We start from the raw sequence: 25092 nt of genomic DNA, 5'->3' as shown, positions 1-25092 counted from the left end.
CTGGGCAATATTCTTTGCCAGGTTTCAGTTCACCCTGACCTTCCGGTCTGGAGCACTTAATCAGAAGGCTGATGCCCTATCGAGATCTCTCCTCTGTGATGATCAATCTGAAAATCAAAGCAATATCCCTGTCTTGGAATCAAGAGTTTTCGCCGCATTACAACTTCAGCCTCCTACGGGAAAATCATTTGTGGCCCCGGAATTAAGGAAGCAGCTTCTCACCTGGGCACATTCCTCTCACTTCGCAGGGCACTCAGGCACTCGGAAGACCTTGGAGTTCCTGAAAAGACACTATTGGTGGCCTTCTATGACGGCAGATATAATGGAGTTTATCTCTTCCTGCTCCTCCTGTGCCCAGCATAAATCATCACGACAAGCTCCAGCTGGGGAATTGCTTCCATTACCTACTCCATCACGTCCATGGACGCATCTCTCCATGGATTTCGTCACAGACCTGCCAGTCTCTCAAGGTTTCAACACTATCTGGGTTGTAATAGACCAATTTTCTAAGATGGTCCACTATATACCGTTGAAGAAGTTACCTTCTGCCCCTGACCTGGCACAGTTGTTTGTCCAACACATATTTCGTCTACATGGCCTTCCTGCTGAAATTGTCTCTGACCGTGGTGTGCAGTTTACTGCAAAATTCTGGAGGGCTTTGTGTTCTGTTCTTCAAGTGAAGTTAAACTTTTCCACGGCCTACCATCCGCAAAGCAACGGCTCCACCGAGAGAGTTAATCAAGATCTAGAGACTTTCTTAAGAATTTTTATGTCATCTTCCCAGGACAATTGGGCTGCCTTGCTGCTGTGGGCTGAGTTTGCACATAATGCTTCCTACCACTCGTCAACTAACCAAACACCATTTCAGGTTGTATATGGCCTTCATCCTCGTGTTCCCGAATTCCGAAGCCTGCCTGTTTTCGATGTTCCGGCCGTGGAGAACACGGTGCGGAATTTTGCTGCCATCTGGACTCAAGTACGGTCTGATTTGTTGAAGGCATCCTCTCGCTATAAGACCCAGGCCGATAAGAAGCGTAGAATAGTTCCACGCATGCAAGTAGGAAACCAGGTCTGGTTGTCTACTCGGAACCTTCGTATAAGAGTTCCGTCTATGAAATTCGCACCCCGCTTCATCGGTCCGTTCACCATAACAGAAGTCATTAATCCAGTGGCCTACCGTTTACAGTTACCCCCATACCTAAAAATTCCCAATTCCTTCCATGTTTCCTTATTAAAGCCCCTAGTCCTGAATAAGTTCCATAATGCTCTACCTGCTTCTCCTCGAGTCCAGACGGAGAGAGGAGTTGAGTTTGAAGTCGCCAAGATCTTGGACTCTAGTCTGCGCAGAGGTCATCTTCAATATTTGTTGGACTGGAAAGGTTACAGTCCAGAGGAACGTTGCTGGACCGATGCTTGTGATGTCCACGCTCCCACGCTCATCAGGAGATTCCATTCTGCCCATCCGGAGAAGCCTGGTGAGTGTCCTGAGGCCACCCCAAAAGGGAGGGGTACTGTCACGGCCAGGGTATTTCAGCATGGCGCTAGGTGGGTGTTACCTGTGAGGTCGTTGTGGCGCGGGCTGTCTGATGGCGGAGCTGGTGTCTGGCGGGGGGCTTTGGCTGCGCGCGTTGTTGTGCGGCCCTGTTGTCACTCTGCGCTGGTGAGGCCTGGTGGCGTCTCCGTTCCGTTTGGCATGGGCGCCGCCATCTTGCCTTCTGGCCATGTGATGAGGCTGGCCAATCCTGGTGAGTCACATGTTCCCTCCGGCCAGTAACAGCACGGCATGGGGTATTTAGGAAGGGTCAGTGCCTTCCTTCTTTGCCAGTGCAACGTGTATCTCAGCCTAGCTGAGAGGGCGTTCTCTGTGCTTTCCTGTTCCTGTGAATTCGCTGTCTGCCAGTCTGCCTGTCATCTCCTAGTTCCCACTGGACTACCCCGCTACCTCCATCACCCTTGCCCATACCTGAGTGCCTGAGCCTGCTGACATCCTGCGCTTCAGTTCACTATCTGCAAACCTGGCTTGATTATTTTCAGTTCACTACCTGCAAACCTGGCTTGATTATTTTCAGTTTCACTACCTGCACACCTGGACTGCTCTAATTGTTTCTACCTGGACATTAACCCTTTTGCTCCCACCACAGAACTCTTGTGCACATTTATATTTTCCTGGACTTTTATTTACTGCCACATTATATGTCTACTCAAGCACTTATTAAAAATCCTAGTTTTATTTTCAAATCTGCTTCTGTGATCGCTCCTGCTACCACCCCGGGTCCACAAGCAACCCAGAACATAACACCCATGTTTATTAATATGTTTAAGGATGACATCCACAATGTCAAGGTTACATAATCTACGATCTTCACCTGACTCGGGGCTAGAAGTCCAATCGGAGTTAAAGAGAGAACCCGAGGACCTCAGCTAAAAGGACAAGGCCACAGTTTGTACAGAGCATGTGTGATCTGGCTTTAATTGGCATATATAACATTTGGGGTGAGCGTTTGGGCGTAGGGCCCCGGAGACTACTCTGGCTGGGCCTCCTCAGGACATCAACACTTAATACACATAGTTACTTTTCACATCACCTTATATGTTTGTTTTTTATTCATGTATTTTTTCACATATTTTAATCTCTTTCATCACTTATTAATTACTCGCACACATCTATACTTTACACTGCACTGTCACTCTTTTTCCATTTTAGTATGATGCCCTAGGGGGTAGTCCTGGGCTGGATGTTTTTTGCGGTGCTCTGTGCCACGGACGTGAATCCATTAATGTTAGGGACTGCTAGTGACAGAGAAGCCATGACGAGGCCTAGCAGCTTCCCATGTATTTGCAAATGCATGCAACCAATATCTCTGAAATTCTATTACCATATAGTGTTCATATATTGTTGCAAGTACAATTCAGTGTGCTGAGGAACAATAGGGGGTTAAAACCCCCTCCCTTTTCTATATGCTGCAACTTCCCCATTTTGTTTTATCTCTCCTAAGCGTTATCTATTCCACCCAGGGTAACCTATGTAGCACGCCTAAAATGGCTGCCTCGTCTGGTACCCTTCGTTTGTGGGATATATATAACCTGTAGAAGTTATTACCCAAAATGGCTCCACCAACCCGGCATTGTGTCCTATACATATAACATAGATCAGAGATATATACATTCAAATGGTATAATCAGTGCCATTTCCCTACATTGGTTGTAAGGCACATTCCTACGGCTACATGTATTTCATTTAAGGTTTCTATTGGCCACTTATATAGAACCCCTTGTAAAACAATACATCAACAAGCCCTGAAAAATATCAGGGGTATATTTACTAAAGGTCGATTTTGATCAATTTAAAATCAGTGTTGTGTTTCTTGACCTAAATCACTCATTTAACAGATACGTTTTGATCTGTTTGTTTTTTAAGTATTGTAAATGTGTGATTTAGCCCCAGAAACACCAAATCGATGTTAATCGATTTTTATCGATTTTAAATCATTCAAAATAGATTAAAATTGACCTTTAGTAAGAGCCATTGGCGATAGCAATAAGACAGGAAACGGAGGTAAAGGGTATTACTATCAGAAACCAAACATGTAAATTGTCTTTATTTGCAGACGATATGATGCTTTTTATATCTGATCCCCTATGATCCATCCCTACACTTCTGGATCTAATTACCACATTTGGATAATTTGCAGGTTATCGCATCAATGTGAGTAAATCTGAGTTGCTCCCTATTGATGCAGCTACATTTTTAGCTACATATCCCCACATAGCCTCTCTTTTCACAATTGCAACACATAAATTAAAATATTTAGGTATATTTATACCAGCCCAATTATCCTCTCTATATGCTTTTAATTTCTCTCCATTGCTAAATAGATTAAATTCCCAACTCCAGAATTGGAAAGATCTTAAACTCTCTCTACTCGGACGAGTAACCGTAATAAAGAGTGTGGTGTTCCCGAAACGAGCCTATCTTTTACAAACTTTACCCATTACTTTAACAAAGGCGGATGTACTGAAGTTTACACAGATCTTCTTTAAATTTATTTGGCAGTACAAGAAACCCAGAATGCCACTTTCCCGAGCTTATTTACTGAAAAAAAATGGAGGGCTGAGCATCCCAAGCATCTCAATATTCCGATATATAACTGATTGGTTATTACATACCGACCACTATACTAATCCTGACTTGGAGGAAGCATTATTTCACCCATATGCCCCAGCAGCCTTGTTACACACCCCTAAAATACACATTCCTAAGATATTTCGTTCTAATATTTTATTCTGGGACACTTACACTACGTGGCTGAAGGTTAATACACATCTGGGGAAAAATCCTTTTTCATCCCCGTACATCCCCTTATGGGGTAACCCCCTTCACTTGACATTCCTGTTTTTAAAATGTGGAATCAAAAGGGAATCATGTCCATCAAAGATGTATTTGATCCGGGTGGCCATTTGTTCTCCTTTGTACAATTACAGGATAAATATGACATCCCTCGCACACAATTTTTTATGTTCCTACAAGTACGTCATTTCATTCAATCCTTAGATAATCCTTTATGGATCTCAGTTAACACAGACACAATGGGTCGCATTCTACTCTTATGTCGCTCAACCAAATTCAGAATAGCTCATTTATATAAATACCTGATTGAAATTCCTATACATGCTTGGGCAACAGTTGCGGAAGCTTGGCACACAGAGATACCCGAATTATGTGACTTGGAGCCATTTATTGCGAATCTGGATTGTGTTTTACCCTGCCTTAAGTCAGCGAGACTTCATCTTAGAATTTTAAATCGTACATATATGTCTCCGGCCCAACTGAGACATTTTGTGCCACTGGAGGAGGGAAATTGTGTGAAATGTGACTGCTCTAATGCCTCTCTCTCGCATAACCTCTGGTACTGCAGAAAGATCCATAGATTTTGGAATAACATTTTGTATTATCTAAATAATACGATACATCTTAAATTATCAAAAAATGCGGCAGCTCTTATTTTCGCAGAATTTTCAATATGGGAGACTGAGTCCTCCTTGGACCCATGGAAACCTGCTCTGAGAGTCATGGTTACAGTAGCTAAACAACTTATCCTTAATTACTGGATCTCGAAATCAGCACCTACACTAATGGAATGGAAAACTGCGCTGCTGGAGGTTATTTATGCAGAGAGATGTATGGCTATCTTTAACATCGAAAGAGGGGTACGGATTTTTTCCAAAAAGTGGGAACCATGCATACAATGTTTACCGGTCCAAATTCAGAATAACATATGGAAAGTCTTTGATCACACGGAATGGTTTATGCTAAGAAATATCACTTAAAATGACCCCTATTGTCGCTATTTATATGTCTCTCTCTGTGAATCCCCCCAGACAAGGTATCTCTCACCTTTTGTCAGTGATTCCCCCTCTATTTCACCTTTCTTTCTTCTGTTTCTTTTATCACTTTATTCTAACTCTCCCCCTTTTTCTAATATAATTCTGCATTGATGTAGATTATATTGATGCAACGATTGACTGATATACCGAAGCTGATGTGATAATTTGTTAACTCAAAATTCAATCGCTACTTATACTGGCTCTATAAGTTGTATAGTTTGAGTGACATCGATTGTATATTTACTTGCATTTCTATACGGTGTACTATATCGATTTTTTATACAGTATTTGTATTTCTGTAATTTTCTACATTATATTATATTCAAGTACTTTGTTTCTTTGTACTTTGACATAATTTCAATCTATATTTGTACTATTTTCCAAGAAAGTTTGAAAAGATTAACAGTAGTTTGTATATTGTTTGTTCCAAGAAACAGACTAGTCGTTTATCAGATAATTTTATTTTATTTAATTCTTGGATTGTGCAATGTATAATTGTTTTATTGCTGTTCAATAAAAAGATATTTAAAAAAAAAAAAAAATCGACCTTTAGTAGATATACCCCTCAGTGTGTTTTCATCAACAATTAGATATTACTGCAAGTATGATTTGCACCCCTTGCATTGCAGCAAGGTAGGACCTTATTCAGAGATGGACGCTAATCCTGCCGCTGTGCGACTTTATACGCAGCGGCTGCACGAAACAAATGACACAGCCGTCTGGATTTGTATTGAGACACCGACCAGTGGCTTCGCGTATTCAAACAACTGCGTACAGAGACTCAGCTGGGTCACAAATCAGTCGATTCTCAGACTTAAGATTAAACCTACGGTCACGCAGAAAAGACACCGGAATAAAACGTCAGAGCCATTTTTACTGCTCATGGAATTAAAGTCGCAGACAGAGACAAGCCCGAAAACGATTGTAATGCACCATTGTTTAGGTCGCCACCTCCCCTTCCAACATTGCTGCCCTGTCAATCATTTTGCAAATAAATCCTCAATGAGCAGAACACCGATAATCGCTCAACTGCTTAAACATCGGCACTGCGCCAATACCTGAATCAGGCCAACACTTTGCATAGTTAATCCGTTTTCTCTAAATCAGCCTCGCAGGGTCTGATTCAGAGGTGTACACGCTATTGCAGGAGCGACTGCGTCTTTATGCTAATTTCACGGCCGATGGACTTCATACTGAGATCCCCACCAGCTGCAGCAATAATCCGCTGCTGTGGGTATTAAGATGCACTGTCGGTCGCACCATCAGAGATTGCACCAGCACTTCGTGAACATGGCCGCCGGTATCAGGGCAAAAGACACAGTCGCTGACTGCCACATGCCCATGTCTGGCTAGCCACTCCCCCTGTTACCACCCAGAAACACCCACTGAAATTGCCTGTGCATCCAAATTCATTTCATGTCTTTCGGCTACGGACGCAAGTGCAGACTGAAAATATCGCCCACTTGCGTGCGGCATCGACATAGCATGGGCCTCTGAATCAGACCCACAGTGTATATTTAAAAAGCAAATCCACTGCAGTATGTTTAAAATTGTGAATAAATGAAAGTACATACAATCAGATGCAGCCTAATGGTGCGTACACACGGGACAATCGATAACAATATCGTTGTATGATCTCCAGGGTGTGCTGGATGAACGATATTGATTATCCAGCACACCACCAACTCACCAACGACTATAGCGGGTCCCTATAGTAATCTATTCGATATCGACCATGTTGGCCTGCATGCGAGGGCGATGGACGATATCGCTATGGTCCATACGTGTCCGCGCATCGCAGGTCATTAGGCACAGAAAAATGCACAATATGAATGATAACAATATGATCGTTATCGTTCATATCGTCCATTTTAATCGTACCGTGTGTATGCACCTTAAGTAAAACAGTGCCAGAAAGTGTAATAAGCACCTACAGACAGTACATAACATAAATAAGAGAGTGTGAAGATATAGAAAATACAAAACTTTAGGTATATAAAGCTATTGGGCTCTAGTGTGGTTGTGTCAATTATTTAAACCTTACTGATGACTGAAACTGATCACAGCTCCGCTGTGTGAATTTCAATTAACCTATGGTTATCTGAAGTCATTTGTTCAAATTATGAATCGACTTTAAATTAGGGGTGTGCAGCGGCCACTTTTCGTGTTTTGGTTTTGGATCTGGATCTTTCTTCGTGTTTTGGATCTGGATTGGTTTTGCCAAAACCACCCTTACGTGTTTTGGGTTCTGGGTTTTGTGTTTTGGATCTGTATTTTTTTTTAAAAAAGCATAAAAACAGCTAAAATCACAGAATTTGTGTGTTTTTCTGCTCCTATGCTATTATTAACCTCAATAACCTTAATTTCCACTCATTTCCAGTCTATTCTGAACACCTCACACCTCACAATATTGTTTTTATATCCAAAAGGTTGCACCGAGGTAGCTGGATGACTATGCTAAGAGATACGAGTGGGCGGCACAAACACGTGGTCGATCTAGGAGTGACACTGCAGTGGCAGACAGGATGGCAGTTTGAAAAACTAGGCCCCAAACAGTACATAATTCAAAGAAAAAAAAGAGGTGCAAGATGGAATTGTCCTTGGGCCCTCCCACCCACCCTTATGTTGTATAAACAGGACATGCACACTTTAACAAACCAATCATTTCAGCGCCAGGGTCTGCCACACGACTGTGGCTGAAATGATTGGTTCGTTTGGGCCCCCACAAAACAAGCTGGCAATTAATCTGTCCCTGCACAAACTGGCTCTACGGAGGCAAGATGTCGTCCTCATCCTCCTCAACCACTGATTCCTCACCCTCTTCAGTGTTGTGTACATCCTCATCCTCACAGAGTATTAATTCGTCCCTGCTGGAATCCACAACCACAGGTCCCTCTGTACGTTCTGGAGGCTGGTCTCCCTGGAAGAGTTGATAATTCATTTTATGAACATCATCTTCTCCACATTTTGTGGAAGCAACCTCCTACGCCTTTCGCTGACAAGGTTCCCGGCTGCACTAAACACTCTATCGGAGTACACACTGGAGGGGGGGCAACTCAGATAAAATAGAGCCAGTTTGTACAGGGACCTCCAAATTGCTTCTTTTTCCTGCCAGTACAGGTACGGACTGTCTGACATGCCTACTTGGATGCTGTCACCGATGTAATCCTTTACCAGACAGACGCGCGCTTGTCGCTGCTGCTTTAAGGATGCAGGTGCGGCTACAGCCCACACATTTCACAAAGACAGAAAAAAAAAGAAGAATTTTTTTATTGTTTGTGGAGCGCACTTTGAGGGTTACACCACCCTTTAACAGACAGACGCACGCTTGTCGCTGCTGCTTTAAGGATGCAGGTGCGGCTACAGCCCACACATTTCACAAAGACAGAAAAAAAAATAAGTTTTTTATTGTTTGTGGTGCACACTTTGAGGGTGTCACCACCCTTTAACAGACAGACGCACGCTTGTCGCTGCTGCTTTAAGGATGCAGGTGTGGCTACAGCCTACACATTTCACAAAGACAGAAAAAAAAAGAAGAATATTTTTATTGTTTGTGGAGCGCACTTTGAGGGTTACACCACCCTTTAACAGACAGACGCACGCTTGTCACTGCTGCTTTGAGGACAGTATCATATGCAGTGACAGTAGACTTGTCAGAAATTGTTGGCACGTCCTTGAGTCCGGACCAGATGTCCAAACCGGCCCTTGACTTATGACACAGGCGCACGCTTGGCGCTGCTACTGTGTTGATGCACGTGCGGCTACATCGCACACAAGTCACAAACACATAAAAAAAATTGTTTATTATTTTTTGGAGCACTTTGAGGGTTACACCACCCTTTAAGAGACAGACGCATGCTTGTCGCTGCTGCTTTGAGATTTCTGTACAGTCTCGGTATCGCCTGCCTAGTGAAGTGGAATCTAGACGGGATTTGGAACCTTAGACACACTAACTCCATCAATTGTCTAAGTCCCACTGCACTAATGGCGGATACCGGACGCACGTCTAACACCAACATAGCAGTCAAGGCCTCAGTTATACATTTTGCTTCAGGATGACTGCTGTCGTACTTCATCCTCATCGCTAGGGACTGTTGGAGGGTCAATTGTTTAGTAAAAGTAGTGGTGTTCCTACTTCCTCTCTGGGATGATGAACAACTCCCAGCAGCAGCAACAGCACTAGGAGGAAGTGGTTCTTGATCTTTCCCTATTTTATTTTTATCGGAGAAAGTTTGGTCCTCCATTTATGTTATATTGATATATACGTGCGGCTAAGGCGCACACAAACACAGAAAATATTTTTTTATTTTTGCTGGAGAGTAGTGCACTTTGTGGGTTACACCACCCTTTAAGAAATGAGCCAGCCGGCTCTTTACTTATGGGACACAGGCGCACGCTTGGCGCTGCTCCTTTGTTGATGCACGTGTGGCTACTGCGCACACAATTCACAAACACAGAAAAAATTTTTTTATTTGGTTTGGAGTGTACTTTGGGGGTTACAGCACCCTTTAACAGTCAAGCCAGCCGGCCCTTTACTTATGACACAGGTGCACGCTTGGCACTACTTTGTTGATGCACGTGCGGCTACTGCGCACACAATTCACAAACACAGAAAATATTTTTTTATTTGGTTTGGACTGGAGTGTACTTTGGGGGTTACAGCACCCTTTAACGGTCAAGCCAGCCGGCCCTTTACTTATGACACAGGCGCACGCTTGGCACTACTTTGTTGATGCACGTGCGGCTACTGCGCACACAATTCACAAACACAGAAAATATTTTTTTATTTGGTTTGGACTGGAGTGTACTTTGGGGGTTACAGCACCCTTTAACGGTCAAGCCAGCCGGCCCTTTACTTATGACACAGGCGCACGCTTGGCAATACTTTGTTGATGCACGTGCGGCTACTGCGCACACAATTCACAAACACAGAAAAAATATTTTGTTATTTGGTTTGGAGTGTACTTTGGGGGTTACAGCACCCTTTAACGGTCAAGCCAGCCGGCCCTTTACTTATGACACAGGCGCACGCTTGGCACTACTTTGTTGATGCACGTGCGGCTACTGCGCACACAATTCACAAACACAGAAAATATTTTTTTTTTGGTTTGGACTGGAGTGTACTTTGGGGGTTACAGCACCCTTTAACGGTCAAGCCAGCCGGCCCTTTACTTATGACACAGGCGCACGCTTGGCACTACTTTGTTGATGCACGTGCGGCTACTGCGCACACAATTCACAAACACAGAAAAAATATTTTGTTATTTGGTTTGGAGTGTACTTTGGGGGTTACAGCACCCTTTAACGGTCAAGCCAGCCGGCCCTTTACTTATGACACAGGCGCACGCTTGGCACTACTTTGTTGATGCACATGCGGCTACTGCGCACACAATTCACAAACACAGAAAAAATATTATTTTTTTAGCACTTGGGGGGAGCACCCCTGATGGACAGAGCACCCCCTGGACAACACTACAGCACACCTTTAGGACTGGGACACTGCACAGGACTTTGGAGTGGACACAGCCCCTATGGAGAACTGACTGCACAACACAGTCCAGCCAGCCCCTATGGACTTTGAAGTAGTGGACACAGCCCCTATTAACAACAGCAGCACAGCACAACACAGCCAGCCCCTATGGACTTTGAAGTAGTGGACACAGCCCCTATGGACAGCAGCAGCACCGCGCAGCACAGCACAGCGCAGCACAACACTACTCTGCACTACACTACACTACACTACACAGCCCAGCCAGCCCTAACTCCCACCCTCCCTCTTCACTGTCCACAGCCGAGTGAGAAAATGGCGCCGACGCGGGTACCTTATATAGGATCCAAAACCTGCGAGACCCGGAAGGCGGGATGATGACGTTTTGCCTCAATTTCAGATCCGAGTCAGGCGGGAAAAGTCGAGCCTGACTCGGATCTGCCTCGGATCGGGGGGGCTCGGGGGGTTCGGATTTCAGAAATCCGAACCCGCTCACCCCTACTTTAAATGTAGATCAGTCAATTAAAACGAAACTAGCACACTCTTGATTGTTTAATTTACATGCTTATTACAGTTTTATTTACATGCTTATAGTTTTATTTACATGCTTATTACAGTTTTATTTACAAGCTTATTATAGTTTTATTTACATGCTTATTACAGTTTTTTTCAGTACTGTTTTACCTCGGCTGTATTTATGCCACTGCCCCTGAATCATGGTTTTGCCTCGCGTTCACTAAAAAACATCCCTCGTTTATGTGAAAAATCAGTAAAATAAATAATAACATAATATAATAATAATATTAATAATAAGCTTAAGGGTCCATGACACAAATCAGCCGATGAGTGAAACGCCTGCCGATCTCTCCCAGCCATGTTTACACACAGCTGAAGCGAAATGCGGTCTCACGCCATGAGATGGAAACAATTGTAATATCTAACAACACCTCCAAATGTTACTCACTCACTAGGGCAAAGGAAACTTTTGTTTAACAGTGCAGAGGAAATTAGAACACGGCAGATAAGGACAATTACATAAAATTCAACTAACGTCAAGTATGGAAAAATTGCCTGTGGTCTGGAGGTGCGCAAAAAAAAAACTCCCGGTGCTCAAAATAGGAAAAAACGCGCACCTAATTGAATACTAAAAATCCCACACCTGCAGGAAAATCCTCGCAGGTGCAGGATGTTTGGTATTCTCGCCCTTAATTGAATATGCCCCATAGTCTCCATAAAATGAGAGACATGGGGCCCCATTTACAAACCAAAAGTAACCCCTTTAGCGCTTGCTAAAGGGGTTATGCCCCTTTTCTGTATTTAGTAAACAGCGGTAATCTTAGATTACCGCTGTTTGTACAGCATCGCTCTCGCCATCTTTTAGATGGTGAGAGCAATGTGGGCCCCATTGCCGGCAATGGAGACCCGGCGGTGCCTTTCCGGTATCAGCGAAGCCTTCCAGGAACAGCCGGGTCTCCCTGTCATGCACATGCGCAGACAGACCGTCGCGCATGCGCATAACACTGGAGCCCTGTCGCTGGCAGCGTTAGGCTGCCAGCAGCCCAGTGGAGGACCTCGCCGAGGATGAGGATTCCGCTGGACCTCGCCGGTGGGGTGAGTATTACTAAATACCAGTGGAATTTTCATTTGTATCACAGTGATACGAAACGAAAATTGCGGCTGGTATTTCCCTTCATTTGTAAATGGGGCCCATAGTCCTATGAGCAGAGCAATAGTCTCAGGTAATTAAGAAGTCTCTGCGTCAATTCTCCCTATTGCAAGGTGAGCAGTAGTGTTGCTCTATTAAATCCAGTATGTGTTGAGATCTACTCAGACCGTGCAATCCTCTGGGTTAGAATCATGCACCAAGTAATGATAATAGTCCCGAAACTATCAGTGTCTGTCCTTAACTGTCACATAAGATACAGCTCAGCCGAGTTAGCCTAGCAGAGCCCAATGCTGGAGTTATATGTAGCAAAATGCTGGTATAGCAATCCCCTAGCTTGCAGAACACTATAAATGATGCCCTAGGTATCCATTCTTAAGGTGCCCATCCACTTGCCGATAATACTGAGCGATTGCACGATTACGACATCGTAATCATCGGCTCAGTTATCGGCTGATAATCGGGCAATATAATGTCTAATATGACCAGCAAGGCGCGCGCCCGCTGCTCATTTTCGACATCTATCATCGCCCGAACATGACGATGTCAGGTTGCCCATGTCCGGGGATGACTGATCTGAACGTTCAGTGTATGCACTTCACCCCTAGGGAGACGACGGCACGATTATGATGTCGTAATCGTGCCATCGTCCCCGCATCTGCAAGTAGATGGGCATCTTTAGAATCCTAGTATAAACTTATCCTTTCTCCAGTATTTGAACTATGTAGTTTGAATGTTTTCAGCAGTAGACAACTCAAACTCTCCATTTAATAGCTGATACTAGTAAAGCTGCGCTCATTGGTATTGTCCTCCATCTCATTTCTTGTAGTCAGAGGCGCCGAGAGGGGGAGGGGTACTAATTACCCGGGCACGGGCTTGCTGGAGGGGCTTAGGTCCGGCACCGCTCCCCCCCTTACATCACAGAAGCCCAGCACACACTGCAGTGAGCTGGGCTGCACTGGGAGACTGCTAGCGGCCTGTGGGGGGAGTGATGACTTTTATATTTGTTTGTCTATTATTTATGTAATTTTATCTCTTTCTCATTATATTAACACTTATTGATTTATCTTTACACATCTATACTTTACACTTCACTATCACCTTTTTTCCCTTTTTCGTTTGATGCCCTGGGGATGGTCCTTGGCTAGATTCTTTTGGGGTTCCCTGCACCTCGGACGTGAACCCCATAATGGTAGGGACGCCGGTATAGAGGAGCCTTGACGCTGGCCTGGCGCTTATTCATATATTTTCAAATGTATGTAACTAATACTTCTGAATTTCTATTATTATGTAGGATTCAAGTATTTTTGCTGATATTGCTGCAGTGCGATGAAGGGAAAATCCCTTTTTTTTCCACTACTCAATAAGGGTCAGTGCTACTGCTGCTACCCAATAACTTGTGTCTCCAAACGTTGCTCTCCACTGCATGGATTACCCCTTATGCCAGCGCTCCTCTGCTGGGGCTCCTAATCGAAATTGTGCTGATGATGGGTGTGGCTGAAAGGTGCACTAACTGGCTAATAGCGCCACCTCCCTCCTCTCCTGTCAGCCAAACTCCACCCTCGCTGCACCCGCTGCCGCAACCCTGGTCACTTCAGCCCACACCAGCCTCTCTGCCGATGATGCTCTCCTCCTGTCAGAGATATCCCCTGCTGGGACCACCTCCTGGTCGCTGTCTCCTCCAGTGTCAGTAGGGCAGAGTGAGTACCGCTGCGCCCTCACTATCCACTGCTATGGATTAGCTCCTTCTCCGGCTCTGACACGCTGTGCCCAGCAGCGCATCGCTACTCATATGCTGCCTGGGACACAGGAGGGCTGGCACCAAGGAGAGAGATCCACAGACTGGCCCTCAGTTAGGGATGACCATCGATTATTGAAAAAACATGAATGATTTATGGCCGATTTCAAATGTTTTTGACATCAATGGGGGAGAACCAGATGGTTTCCCTCCATCGATGTAAAAGCATAAACTAATGTTTTTGTTTTTTTCTTTACCAAGTACCGAGACACGGAGCATAGCTCCGCCCTGCCCGCCACCAGCCAAGCCCCGTCCCCATGTTCTTTTTGGCCTACTGGCCAGTCAGTCAAAAGACAGGGATGACCATCAGTTGGTGAAACCATCGATGGTCATCCCATGAATAGTTTGAAAACCATCGATAGTTACTTTCTATTTTACTATCGATGGTGACCAACGATTATTACACCACCGATGGCCATCCCTAGCCTCAGTTGCTGCTAACAGCTCTTATTAATCGCTCTCTGAACTTGGCCCTCCTTTCCCTAACAGGAACCCCACCACCCCCAGCCATACCATTTTGCCCCTTTTTCTTCAGTCCATCTATCACACTGTAGCACTACCTCACCTAGAAAATGTAAACATAGGGCTAATTGCCTGTGGATTGGTCAGAGTTCAGTAATATAGTGGGGAGATAAAGTGGGGAGGGATAAAGTGCCAACCAATCAGCTTCTAACTCTCATTTTACAGGCTGTGTTTTAAAAAAAAATGACAGAAACTGATTGGTTTGTAGTTTATCTCTCTCCACTTTATCTCTTTCCTAGTTTTGATACATCTCCCCATAACATACAAATAACTAACAGCTCATTTTATCATCAAAAATAGTTCTAAATGTATTCACCTATCTCAGTATAATATTTAGGCCCGTATTCAATATTGGAGTGAAAAGTCTGTTCTGGACTTTTCGCCCCACATCAGAGCTTTTTTGGGGATAAAGTATCGGGCGCATGCACGTTTTATCCCCGTATTCAATTTGGAGCCGGCGAAAACAGGAGCCTGCAGAAAAGGTATCGGGAAAAATAGGGGAATTTTCGGGAATTCATCCTGGGACCTCCCTAATGATGTCCAGACATGGGGGATCACTGTGTGTACCCCCGTTTAGCCCTGCAGAATGTGTTCTGCATTTTTAAATAGCGGCGGCAGGTGTTTTTTCCCGACATTAAAGAAGTGATGCAGAAGAGCACTTAGGTTTTTTTTTTTTCATTTTTAGAAGTGTTCCCATCAAATTTGGGGTTCACGAAATGGGTACTAGCATATTTTTAAGTCCCTAAACTCATTTTTAAATAATTCTGCAAAGATGCACCTGCCGCTAATAGCCTATTCTAGAAAACACCTGCCGCATACTTACAGAACACCCCTGAACCTATTGCGCTATTTTTAAACACTGTTCCCCATTATTATTATTTTTTACACTGTAAAATTAAAATTATTTTTTTGGGGTGTCCCTATTTTTTATTTTATTTTTACTTTTTTTGACACAGTTCATTTTTAGGGGCTATTCCCAGGGGTGCAAGCCATTTTTTAAAACCTGCTCCCCTAAACCCCAATTCTGCTATTTTTTTTCGCCATGTAAATCATGGTGAAAAGTTATCCCCGTTTATTTTCAAAGATTTTTCGAACCTGCGAAAAGTCTTTGAGATTGAATACGGGGATAATTGAAATAGGTGAAAATTACGTCATCGGCGATAAACCAATCGCCGATTCCGACTTTTCGCAGCCTAATTGAATACCCCCCTTACTCTGAAGTTCAAATTTAGAATAAAAAATTGATGGACAGTAATGTGTCAATTTTATAGATTAGAAAGTATTTTGAGAAGCTCACTCCTAAAAATTAACCTGACCGTTGGCACCTGCTTTATTTTGACCCAGTAAAAAGTTTCTTAGAAAATAATCAACCCCTTTTTGGTGACCGCCTTTGACAGTACTGATTTTCCAGCGGTTACGTCCGTGAATGTTTTTTGTTTTATTCTGATTGAAGGGAAATTACTGAAATACAATATAAGGCTGGTATACTCAATTGTACCCCGTATACTGGTAAATGTTATGTTTTTAAATATGAACTGAAATGATACACATTTTAAAATCCAGGTATATTTTATTTAGCAGTGTGACTTGTTATAGTAACAACCAGTAGAATGTGTTATTTGCATTTGTGTGTATATCTTTGTGTGTACATCATAAAGACAAACATTTGCATTTCAACCTTTTAGCATGAACTAACTAATAAGCATACAGCAACAAAGAGTGTCCTTTGGTTGAATATAATATACATTTAATAAAACTGAATTTTACAACGGTAACAAACCTATAAACCTATAAGATAAATAATCACTTTGGATCGGAAACGAGGAATAAATAAAAACAAGAGTCCGCTTATGAGGTTTTGCTTGTTATAACTTGGAAAAGCTGAGTGTTCATCTCCTGAACCATTTCAGGTCGGGTCCTGTCTACATTCTGATAATGTCAGATTTGTAATTACTGTCCATTTTCCTGGCGCCCCACGCGGAAAACACTATCGGGGGCGCTGTAGAGTCCGGCAGATAGAAATGGGATTTGGAACGCCTCTGTTTTGAAGCCTTTGGTCTTGAAATTGTTTGGTTTTCTTTTTGCAGTCCTTCATTAGCAGCAATGTGTGTAATAAATATAAAAATATATACATCTATATAAATATATACACATGTATTGATATTTCAATAAATTAAAGTCTATTTTATAGAAGTGAAGAATAGGTAGTTTTTCTTCAGTACTGTAAGGATGGCGTCACAGCTTGTATCTAAGATGGGTTAAACCTGAGACAGAAGGGTACAGTTTAGTATACAACAGTTATTGGTACAGTTTAGTATACAACTGTTATTGGTACAGTTTAGTATGTAGCAGTTATTGGTACAGTTTAGTAATAGTATACAACAGTTGTTGGTACAGTTTAGTAATAGTATACAACAGTTGTTGGTACAGTTTAGTATACAACAGTTGTTGGTACAGTTTAGTATATAGCAGTTATTGGTACAGTTTAGTAATAGTATACAACAGTTGTTGGTACAGTTTAGTATACAACAGTTGTTGGTACAGTTTAGTATACAACAGTTGTTGGTACAGTTTAGTATATAGCAGTTATTGGTACAGTTTAGTAATAGTATACAACAGTTGTTGGTACAGTTTAGTATATAGCAGTTATTGGTACAGTTTAGTAATAGTATACAACAGTTGTTGGTACAGTTTAGTATACAACAGTCGTTGGTACAGTTTAGTATACAACAGTTGTCGGTACAATTTAGTATACAACAGTTGTTGGTACAGTTTAGTATACAACAGTTGTTGGTACTGTTTAGTATACAACAGTTGTTGGTACAGTTTAGTATACAACAGTCGTTGGTACAGTTTAGTATACAACAGTTGTTGGTACTGTTTAGTATACAGAAGTTGTTAGTACGGAATCAGTATGATTTACCGCCGGCCGCATGGTTCAAATCCCGACAGCGGAAGCCCGGCAGCGGTGAAGATCCCGACTGGTAAGTTAGGTAAGTACCGCTAACCTAATTCCCTACCCTAACCCTCCTTTAGAGGTGCCTAACCCTAACTTCCCCGCAGCCTAAACCTATGTGACCCATGGGGGTGCCTAACCCTAACTTCCCCTAACCCCCCCTTCCCGTAGCCTAACCCTCCCGGGGGGCTGCCTAACCCTAAGGTCCCCCCCCCCTGGAGCCCCTAACCTAACCCCCCCACACACCTGTCCGTGCCCGACTTACCTTCGATCGGGATGCCGGGCGTCGGGCTCCCAGCGTAGGTAAAATGACAGGCATCAGGATTTTGATGCCTGTCATTAGACCCTTGCCAGGATTAGACAGTTGGGATGCCAAAAGTCGGCATTTAGACCGTCAGCATCCCTCCTGCATACCGTTGGTACAGTTTAGCATACAACAGTTGTTGGTACAGTTTAGCATACAACAGTTGTTGGTACAGTTTAGCATACAACAGTTGTTGGTACAGTTTAGCTTACAACAGTTGTTGGTACAGTTTAGCTTACAACAGTTGTTGGTACAGTTTAGCTTACAACAGTTGTTGGTACAGTTTAGCTTACAACAGTTGTTGGTACAGTTTAGCATACCTCAGTTGTTGGTGCACGTGTTATAGTTAGTCAGAATCGCGATACGATCATTGCAGCATTTAAGTGATCCCAATATATGTTTTAGAAAAAGCCAAAATATATTGGCATTTGCTAATTAAAATTTTGCAAATAATGCTGGCAACTGGGGAATATATAAGCGTGCCATTAGGAATTTGGTATTCTGGGGCGGCTATATTCTGCCATTTCATCGTACTTACTGGCATCCTGGATGGGTTTGGAACAGTTGGCCTGCTATGAGGATGAGTCAGCGTAACTGCATTTAGTTTGAAACATCAAAGCATTAAAAATTAAATTTGGCGCTAAAATATTTTGGGGGTCAGCCCCTTAACTTCGCTGTATATATAAATAAAATACAGTGGGGAGGGTGTATTTATTGGAGACGAGTGTGCTTCTAGAATTGGTTTCACTCACAAATTTTTGTAGACCGTAATTTTCTATTTGTATCTTTATATAAATGACTCTCTCTTACAATAGAACATGCTGAAACGATACCCGCCAAGTGTTAAAGCCTCATTTATGTAGTGCCTACTAGATAATAATACTCTGACACCATACTTACTGGATACCGGTTCGGAGCTAGTGGTAGATTACAACCAGACCTGGGGGTAGATTTACTAAAGCTTCTAAAACAGACAAGTGGTGATGTTGCCCCTAGCAACCAATCAGGTTCTAGCTAGCATTTCTCTATTGCATTCTGGAAAATTATACACAGAATCTGATTGGTTGCTAGGGGCAACATCTCCATTTGTATGTTTTAGAAGGTTAAGTAAATATACCCCCTGGTCAGTAAGGGTTGATCACATCTGGGGCTCCCTGATAATCCGACAAATGCTTCCACTCTATGCAGGCACAGAGACGGTGCATCCTGTCTGCTCTTTGAACATTTCTAAGTGGTGACTTTCTGAGAGACTGACATACCCCCCCCTCCCCAAGATGGCTGATCTCTGTTGCGTTGACTATAGTCATCTGGTCTAATTTTAGTGTTTGCTGATGAGGAAGGCCCCGTTATTCATTGTTATTTTATGATGCTGTCTATATGCCTTTCACAATGAATGTATTGTGGGCCTGATTCAGAGCCGGACGCTATTTGCGCTCGCTCGTTCAGAAAAAGGGGCCGGCTTTTTAAATTGAGCGCTCGCACTTTGCGGTCTGTTGATGCCTCTATGTCTGAGCGAGCGAGCGAACGAAACATGCGCTCGCTATTTTGTAAAGACGCCCCCTGGCCGCTCACATCATACGTCATCTCCGCTATTTATTAAATTAATCGAGTACATCGAAAGGCATTTGAACTGCTCGCAGTGCTTGTGGTTGGATTTTCCTACAGCAATCATGCGAACAGTTCAGGCGAAGAGACAACCAAGTGACGTGGCCTATGACGCTGCTTTGTTAATTATGCACACCCTTAAAATGCCCGTTTTGACCGTTTGGCACGCCTGCGTTCGGATCTCCACTCCCCGTTTTCAAGCACCTTCCCCTGTTACCACCCACAAACGCCTCATCCTGTCACTCAAATTAGCAGGCACTCGCAATTTTGCGAACAAACGATTTCCGACCGCACTGACTGGTTGGCGCATGCGCATTACGACCCATATGCATGTGCAGATGTGCGAACATCGCTCGGAGCGAACGAGCGGCCGCTTACGAGCGGCTCTGAATCAGGCCCTGTGTTCATTCTGTACTTTGTGGTGTGCACACTGCTTGATAGTATAAATTGTGTGTTTTTAAAAAGACTTTCATGAAGGCAGTAGCATACCTCCCAACATGACCCTCTCCAGGAGGGACACAATGCTCTGGTCCTGGACTTCCCTGGTAATTTATGATTGGTGGAGGCTCCAGAGGTGGGGCTGCAGTACAGTCCAAAATTCAAATAGGGGAGTCACACCAACTGCCAGTGAGTCCCAGCCAGTGATGTTGGGCAGTGTGTGAAATGACAGTTGGTGTGACTCCTCTATTTGACTTTTGAACTGCGCTGCAGCCCCACCTCTTACCAGGGAAGTCCAGGACCAGAGCATTGTGTCCCTCCTGGAGAGGGTCATGTTGGGAGGTATGCTGTAGAACTGATGCAACACTAATTGTCATCGCTATGTAAAACCTTTGACCATGTAAATGAACATAGTACATGACAAAGACATCTTCCACAAAGCCTGATTCCTGATACATAAACCTCATAAACACTCATCCTGACCCTACGATATTTACAGCTTTGTGCGATTCTGTAGAAGTCACCAGGATGTCGGGATAGTTACCTCAGTAGCGAACACACACTGCTCAGAGGGGCCTGGCAGCAGGAATATGGGGTGATAGAGGGCGTCTTGGAGCTGATCCTTAGCACTGCAGTGCCGGACATCTGACTGTGTTCTGTAAGACATGAATAGTTTATTATTATCGGAGGGGAAAAAAAAAAAAAGAGTAAAGCAGGTAACCATTGCAGGGCCTGACTCGGAGTAGGGAGCAAGATCCCGCGGCTGTCTGCAAATACCGCACGCGCTGTAGAAAGTGGGGTTGGACATCAGAAGTCGATGGTTAGAAACCTTTGATGTTTCCAAAATAAGTACTTTTTCCATAAAATTACGGAAATTCGATGGTTGCCAGCCATCGGATGCAGCTTTCCGATGCCCAACCGATGGCTGGCTGTGGAGAGGGAGCACACAATCCTGCTCTGCATAGCACACAACCCTGCATAGCAGAGCAGCGGGTGTGCAGCAGAATAGATGCGCACGGCATCTATTCTCTGTATAGGGGGAATCTGGGTGCAGCACAGCTACTCGGAGAGTGCTGGGTATGCCCCCACAGTGGTGTGGGCGGGGTTTGCTGTGAGGCTCCACCTCATTTCCCACAGGTCCCACCCCCCTTTTTGCCGATACTATACCATCGCGATGCGATGGCTAGTTGCCATTGCAACGCATGATTTCATGTCGGAAGCCCGGCAACTATTCGATTCCGGGCTTCCGATGTCCATCCCTAGTAGAAAGCCATCGCATACTGCGCATGAGCTGAACTATGCATATATGGACGGAGATTACAAGTGCGGAAGGAGGAACCCGTCCTCTGATGGATCTTACTTTACATGGAATGGGCGTTTCTCGGCAGCAGACGGAACAAATCTACTTCGCGGGTAGTGGTGCCCCCAGAAGTGGAGCTGCAGTGCAGTTCAAAATTCAATTATGGGAACCACAACCACTGCCAGTGAGTCCTGGCCGCCGATGTTTGGCAGCGTTTGGGGTGGCAGTTGGTGTGGTTACCCTATCTGAAATTTGGACTGTGCTGCAGCCCCAATTCTGGAGCCGCCACTGATTGTAGGCTTCTCGTGGGCGTCCAGACAAACTTCTGCGCCTGTTTGGAGCATTGCATATAGAGTTGGGAAACCTGTTTTTGACGTATCTTTTGCACCCAGCATGGAGTGGGTATAAATCCCTATAATGGGCATGGACGGGTGGATACTCATGTAGGATGCGGTAGCAAGCGTCCGGACGGAAAAGCGCCTGCAGATGCGTCCGGCTTAGAATCAAGACCTGTACGTGCACATCACCGCTACTTATCCATGATACCGCTACAGCCTGCAGCAGATTATCATAGTGTCACCAATGCTAATGCGTTAATGATGCAACAGTTACTCACCGGCGCCCTCCGTCTCTCTCCTCTTCCATGTCAGATGTTGGGAGGAGTTTCTGTTTGCTCCGAGACTTCTCTCTCAGGCAGTCCTGATTGGGCATCTTGAAATGGGTCGGAGAGATGAGGAAGGGCTCTTTTTCCTTCAGGTTGTTCTTGGGCTCTAGGTCATGGTTAACCATCCCCTTCTGGTTGATTAGTCCTTTCTTAATTCCTCTCATGAGCAGCACCATCCCGCAGGCAAGCAAGCACAAAGTGAACAGGCCCAGACATGCCGCCAGTGCCAGGCTGGAAGGGGGATCAGCATAATATGATGAGGAGGTTGGCTCTTGCACCCTGAACTCGCAACTAGAGCCCATGTACACTGCAGGGCATTGGCAGACGTGGCCACTGAAGTGGGTGAAACAGGTGCCTCCGTTAAGGCAAGGTCTGGAGCTGCAGGCATCTACTCTCTGAGTACAGTCTTTACCTCCATAGCCTAGGGTGCAAGAGCAAGTGTACGTGTTCAGTCCGTCCACACAAGTTCCGCCGTTGGCACACGGGTTGCTGGCACAGTCATCTGTGTTTGTTTCACACTTGGGTCCAGAAAATCCCACGCGACACTTGCACACTACGTTGCGGCCAATATCCAAGCAGTGACCTCCTAAACAAAAAAATGATATAGAGATGATCAGTTTAGGATGCATCACTGTACAGAGTTTCAGCGACTGCTCACAGACAGGAACAGTGGAGAACATGGCATTGTGGTATTCCTGGCCCCACCGCAAGATAACATGGGATATATTTACTAAAGTGAGAGTTTTTAGAAGTGGAGATGTTGCCCATATAAACCAATCAGATTCTACTGAACACCTACTAGAAGATAATAGCTAGAATCTGATTGGTTGCTATGGGCAACATCTCCACTTCCAAAAACTCTCACTTTAGTAAATGTACCCCCTCATGAGTTGATGTGGTCCACAAAAAAATGGCGACTGGTCACAGCAAAGACTCACCGTTCAGGCATGGACTATTGGTGCAGCGATCGATTTTCTTCTCACAGTTTGATCCATGGTAATTGACCGGGCAGCGGCAGACGTAGCCGCCCACAAAACTCTTTTCTACACAGGTTCCGCCGTTAAAACAGGGACCGTCGGCACATGTCATGGCGCTGATATCGCAATTCTTGCCATAGAATCCCCGCGGGCACACACATTTGTAGTCATTCTCCAGATCCTGGGGAGGGTGGACGGTGGAATAAATGGGGGGGGGGGGGAGGAGAGAGAGGGGACAGATAGGAAGGAGCAGAAGAAGATCATTTTTGGAGGAAAAAAAGTTCAAGTCGAGCATAGAGGGTTTGGTGGTAGTGAGATATGAAGAAGGAGGGAAGAAGTATTTCACCCAAATGTAAGGGTGAAGCGAGGACAAAGAAAAGATAGTTGTATGTTATGGTAGAAACCAGATGACAGCGAGCAGGTGGACAGAGAGGGGTAGGAAGTAGTAGTAGTGAGTAATGTTACACAGTTAAAGGGAGTTTGGAAATAGGTTAATGAAAGAAGAGGGAGAAAATGTGTGAAGACACGAAGAGAAAAAGGAGATGTTACAAGTGAGGACCAAGTGTATATATGAACATATTACTAAAACACATATAGATCTGGAGATAAAGCAGCAATCCCATGAAAAAAAAAAGGATGTGATTTTAATATAGGTTGTTTATTCAGGCTGCTACTAATTCTGCACAATGTTATGGGCTACCACAGCAACCACAGTCACATACCTCCCAACATGACCCTCTCCAGGAGGGACACAATGCTGTGGTCCTGGACTTCCCTGGTAAGAGGCGGGGCTGCAGCGCAGTTCAAAATTCAAATAGGGGAGCCACACCAACTGTCATTTCAGACACTGCCCAACATCACTGGCTGGGACTCACTGGCAGTTGGTGTGACTCCCCTATTTTAATTTTGAACTGTGCTGCAGCCCCGCCTCTGGAGCCTCCACCAATCATAACTTACCAGGGAAGTCCAGGACCAGAGCATTATGTCCCTCCTGGAGAGGGTCATGTTTGGAGGTATGCAGTCACATAACACATCATGATGTAGTGAGCAGAGAGGTGTTGGAATGCCCCTCTAAGCTCTATCACCTCAGTAACCCCCCACTCATCTCCTGCCTCCACATGACATGCTGAGAGCTGTGAACCAGTGTCTGTGTGAAAGGCAGCCATACTTTGCAATCATCTAAAGGAGTAATGATCTGTGGAAGAGCAGCTTAGAACATCAGATGCATGCTTACATCGAATTTAACGAATGATATTTAAACTTAATAAAACCCTCATATGTGGGATTGCTGCTTTTATGGAAATGTGTAAATAATATTAATGAAAGAGTGCGTGCGTGCCAGGGGGAATTACCTGTGATGCAGCAACAGGGAACTGTGCAAGTAATGGGAAACAAGCAATTAGCCAGTAATATAATGTCATTTTATGTATAGGATAATAAGTATATTTGTAAATGTGAAATTTGAATTCATTATTTTCTGGCATTATGCACTAAGCCGTGGAGAGAGATAAAGAACCAACCAATCAGCTCCTGTCACTTTGCAGGCTGTGTTTGAAAAATGACAATTTGGAGCTGATTAGTTGGTACTTTATCTCTCTGTAAGGCTTAGTACATCTACCCCATATGTTCTCTATGTATGTTAAGGTGTAGAGTGTATACGTACTTGTGTGACAATATGTCTATACCTGTGCTGTGTTTATGCAGCTGAGTGTGAACTACAACTCCCAGCATGTCCTGCGTGCTCTCTCACTTGCAGTTCAACTACAGCTGTAAAGCTACAAAAATTCCTGGCGGATTGTAAAAGGGTTTCACCTTGATTCTAAACGTTTGTAAAACGCATGCGAATGGCACAAGAATTTGTTGCTTCCAGTGTTACCACACTCATTGGCAGGGTTACTTGCATCTATAGTCATTGCAACATTTTTCAGAGAATCCCCCTTAATGGGCATAATGTAATAGTCTGCGAGATGTGGGCCCAGTGGCGATTCCGAT

At 44.2% G+C, this 25092-nt stretch overlaps 1 protein-coding gene across 1 annotated transcript in view; it reads right to left on the bottom strand.

Annotated features, from left to right (window-relative positions):
* Positions 1–16423: 16423 nt before the first annotated feature.
* Positions 16424–25092, bottom strand: part of LOC148453451 (delta-like protein B) — an 86579-nt gene continuing 77910 nt past the window's right edge. The window contains exons 7-10 of the mRNA XM_088462094.1: positions 23062–23281; positions 22076–22709; positions 20704–20815; positions 16424–17120 (exon numbers count right to left, since the gene is read on the bottom strand). Coding sequence (XP_088318220.1) covers positions 17115–17120; positions 20704–20815; positions 22076–22709; positions 23062–23281 — 972 coding nt within the window. The 3' untranslated portion in view covers positions 16424–17114. The remainder of the gene's footprint in view (positions 17121–20703; positions 20816–22075; positions 22710–23061; positions 23282–25092) is intronic.

Source organism: Taudactylus pleione, unplaced genomic scaffold (genome assembly GCF_031769625.1).
Source record: "Taudactylus pleione unplaced genomic scaffold, aTauple2 ptg001150l, whole genome shotgun sequence".
In the NCBI taxonomy this organism is placed as follows: domain Eukaryota; kingdom Metazoa; phylum Chordata; class Amphibia; order Anura; family Myobatrachidae; genus Taudactylus; species Taudactylus pleione.
The sequence above is the reverse complement of the archived record's forward strand: the minus strand, read 5'-3'. Positions and strand labels throughout refer to the sequence as shown.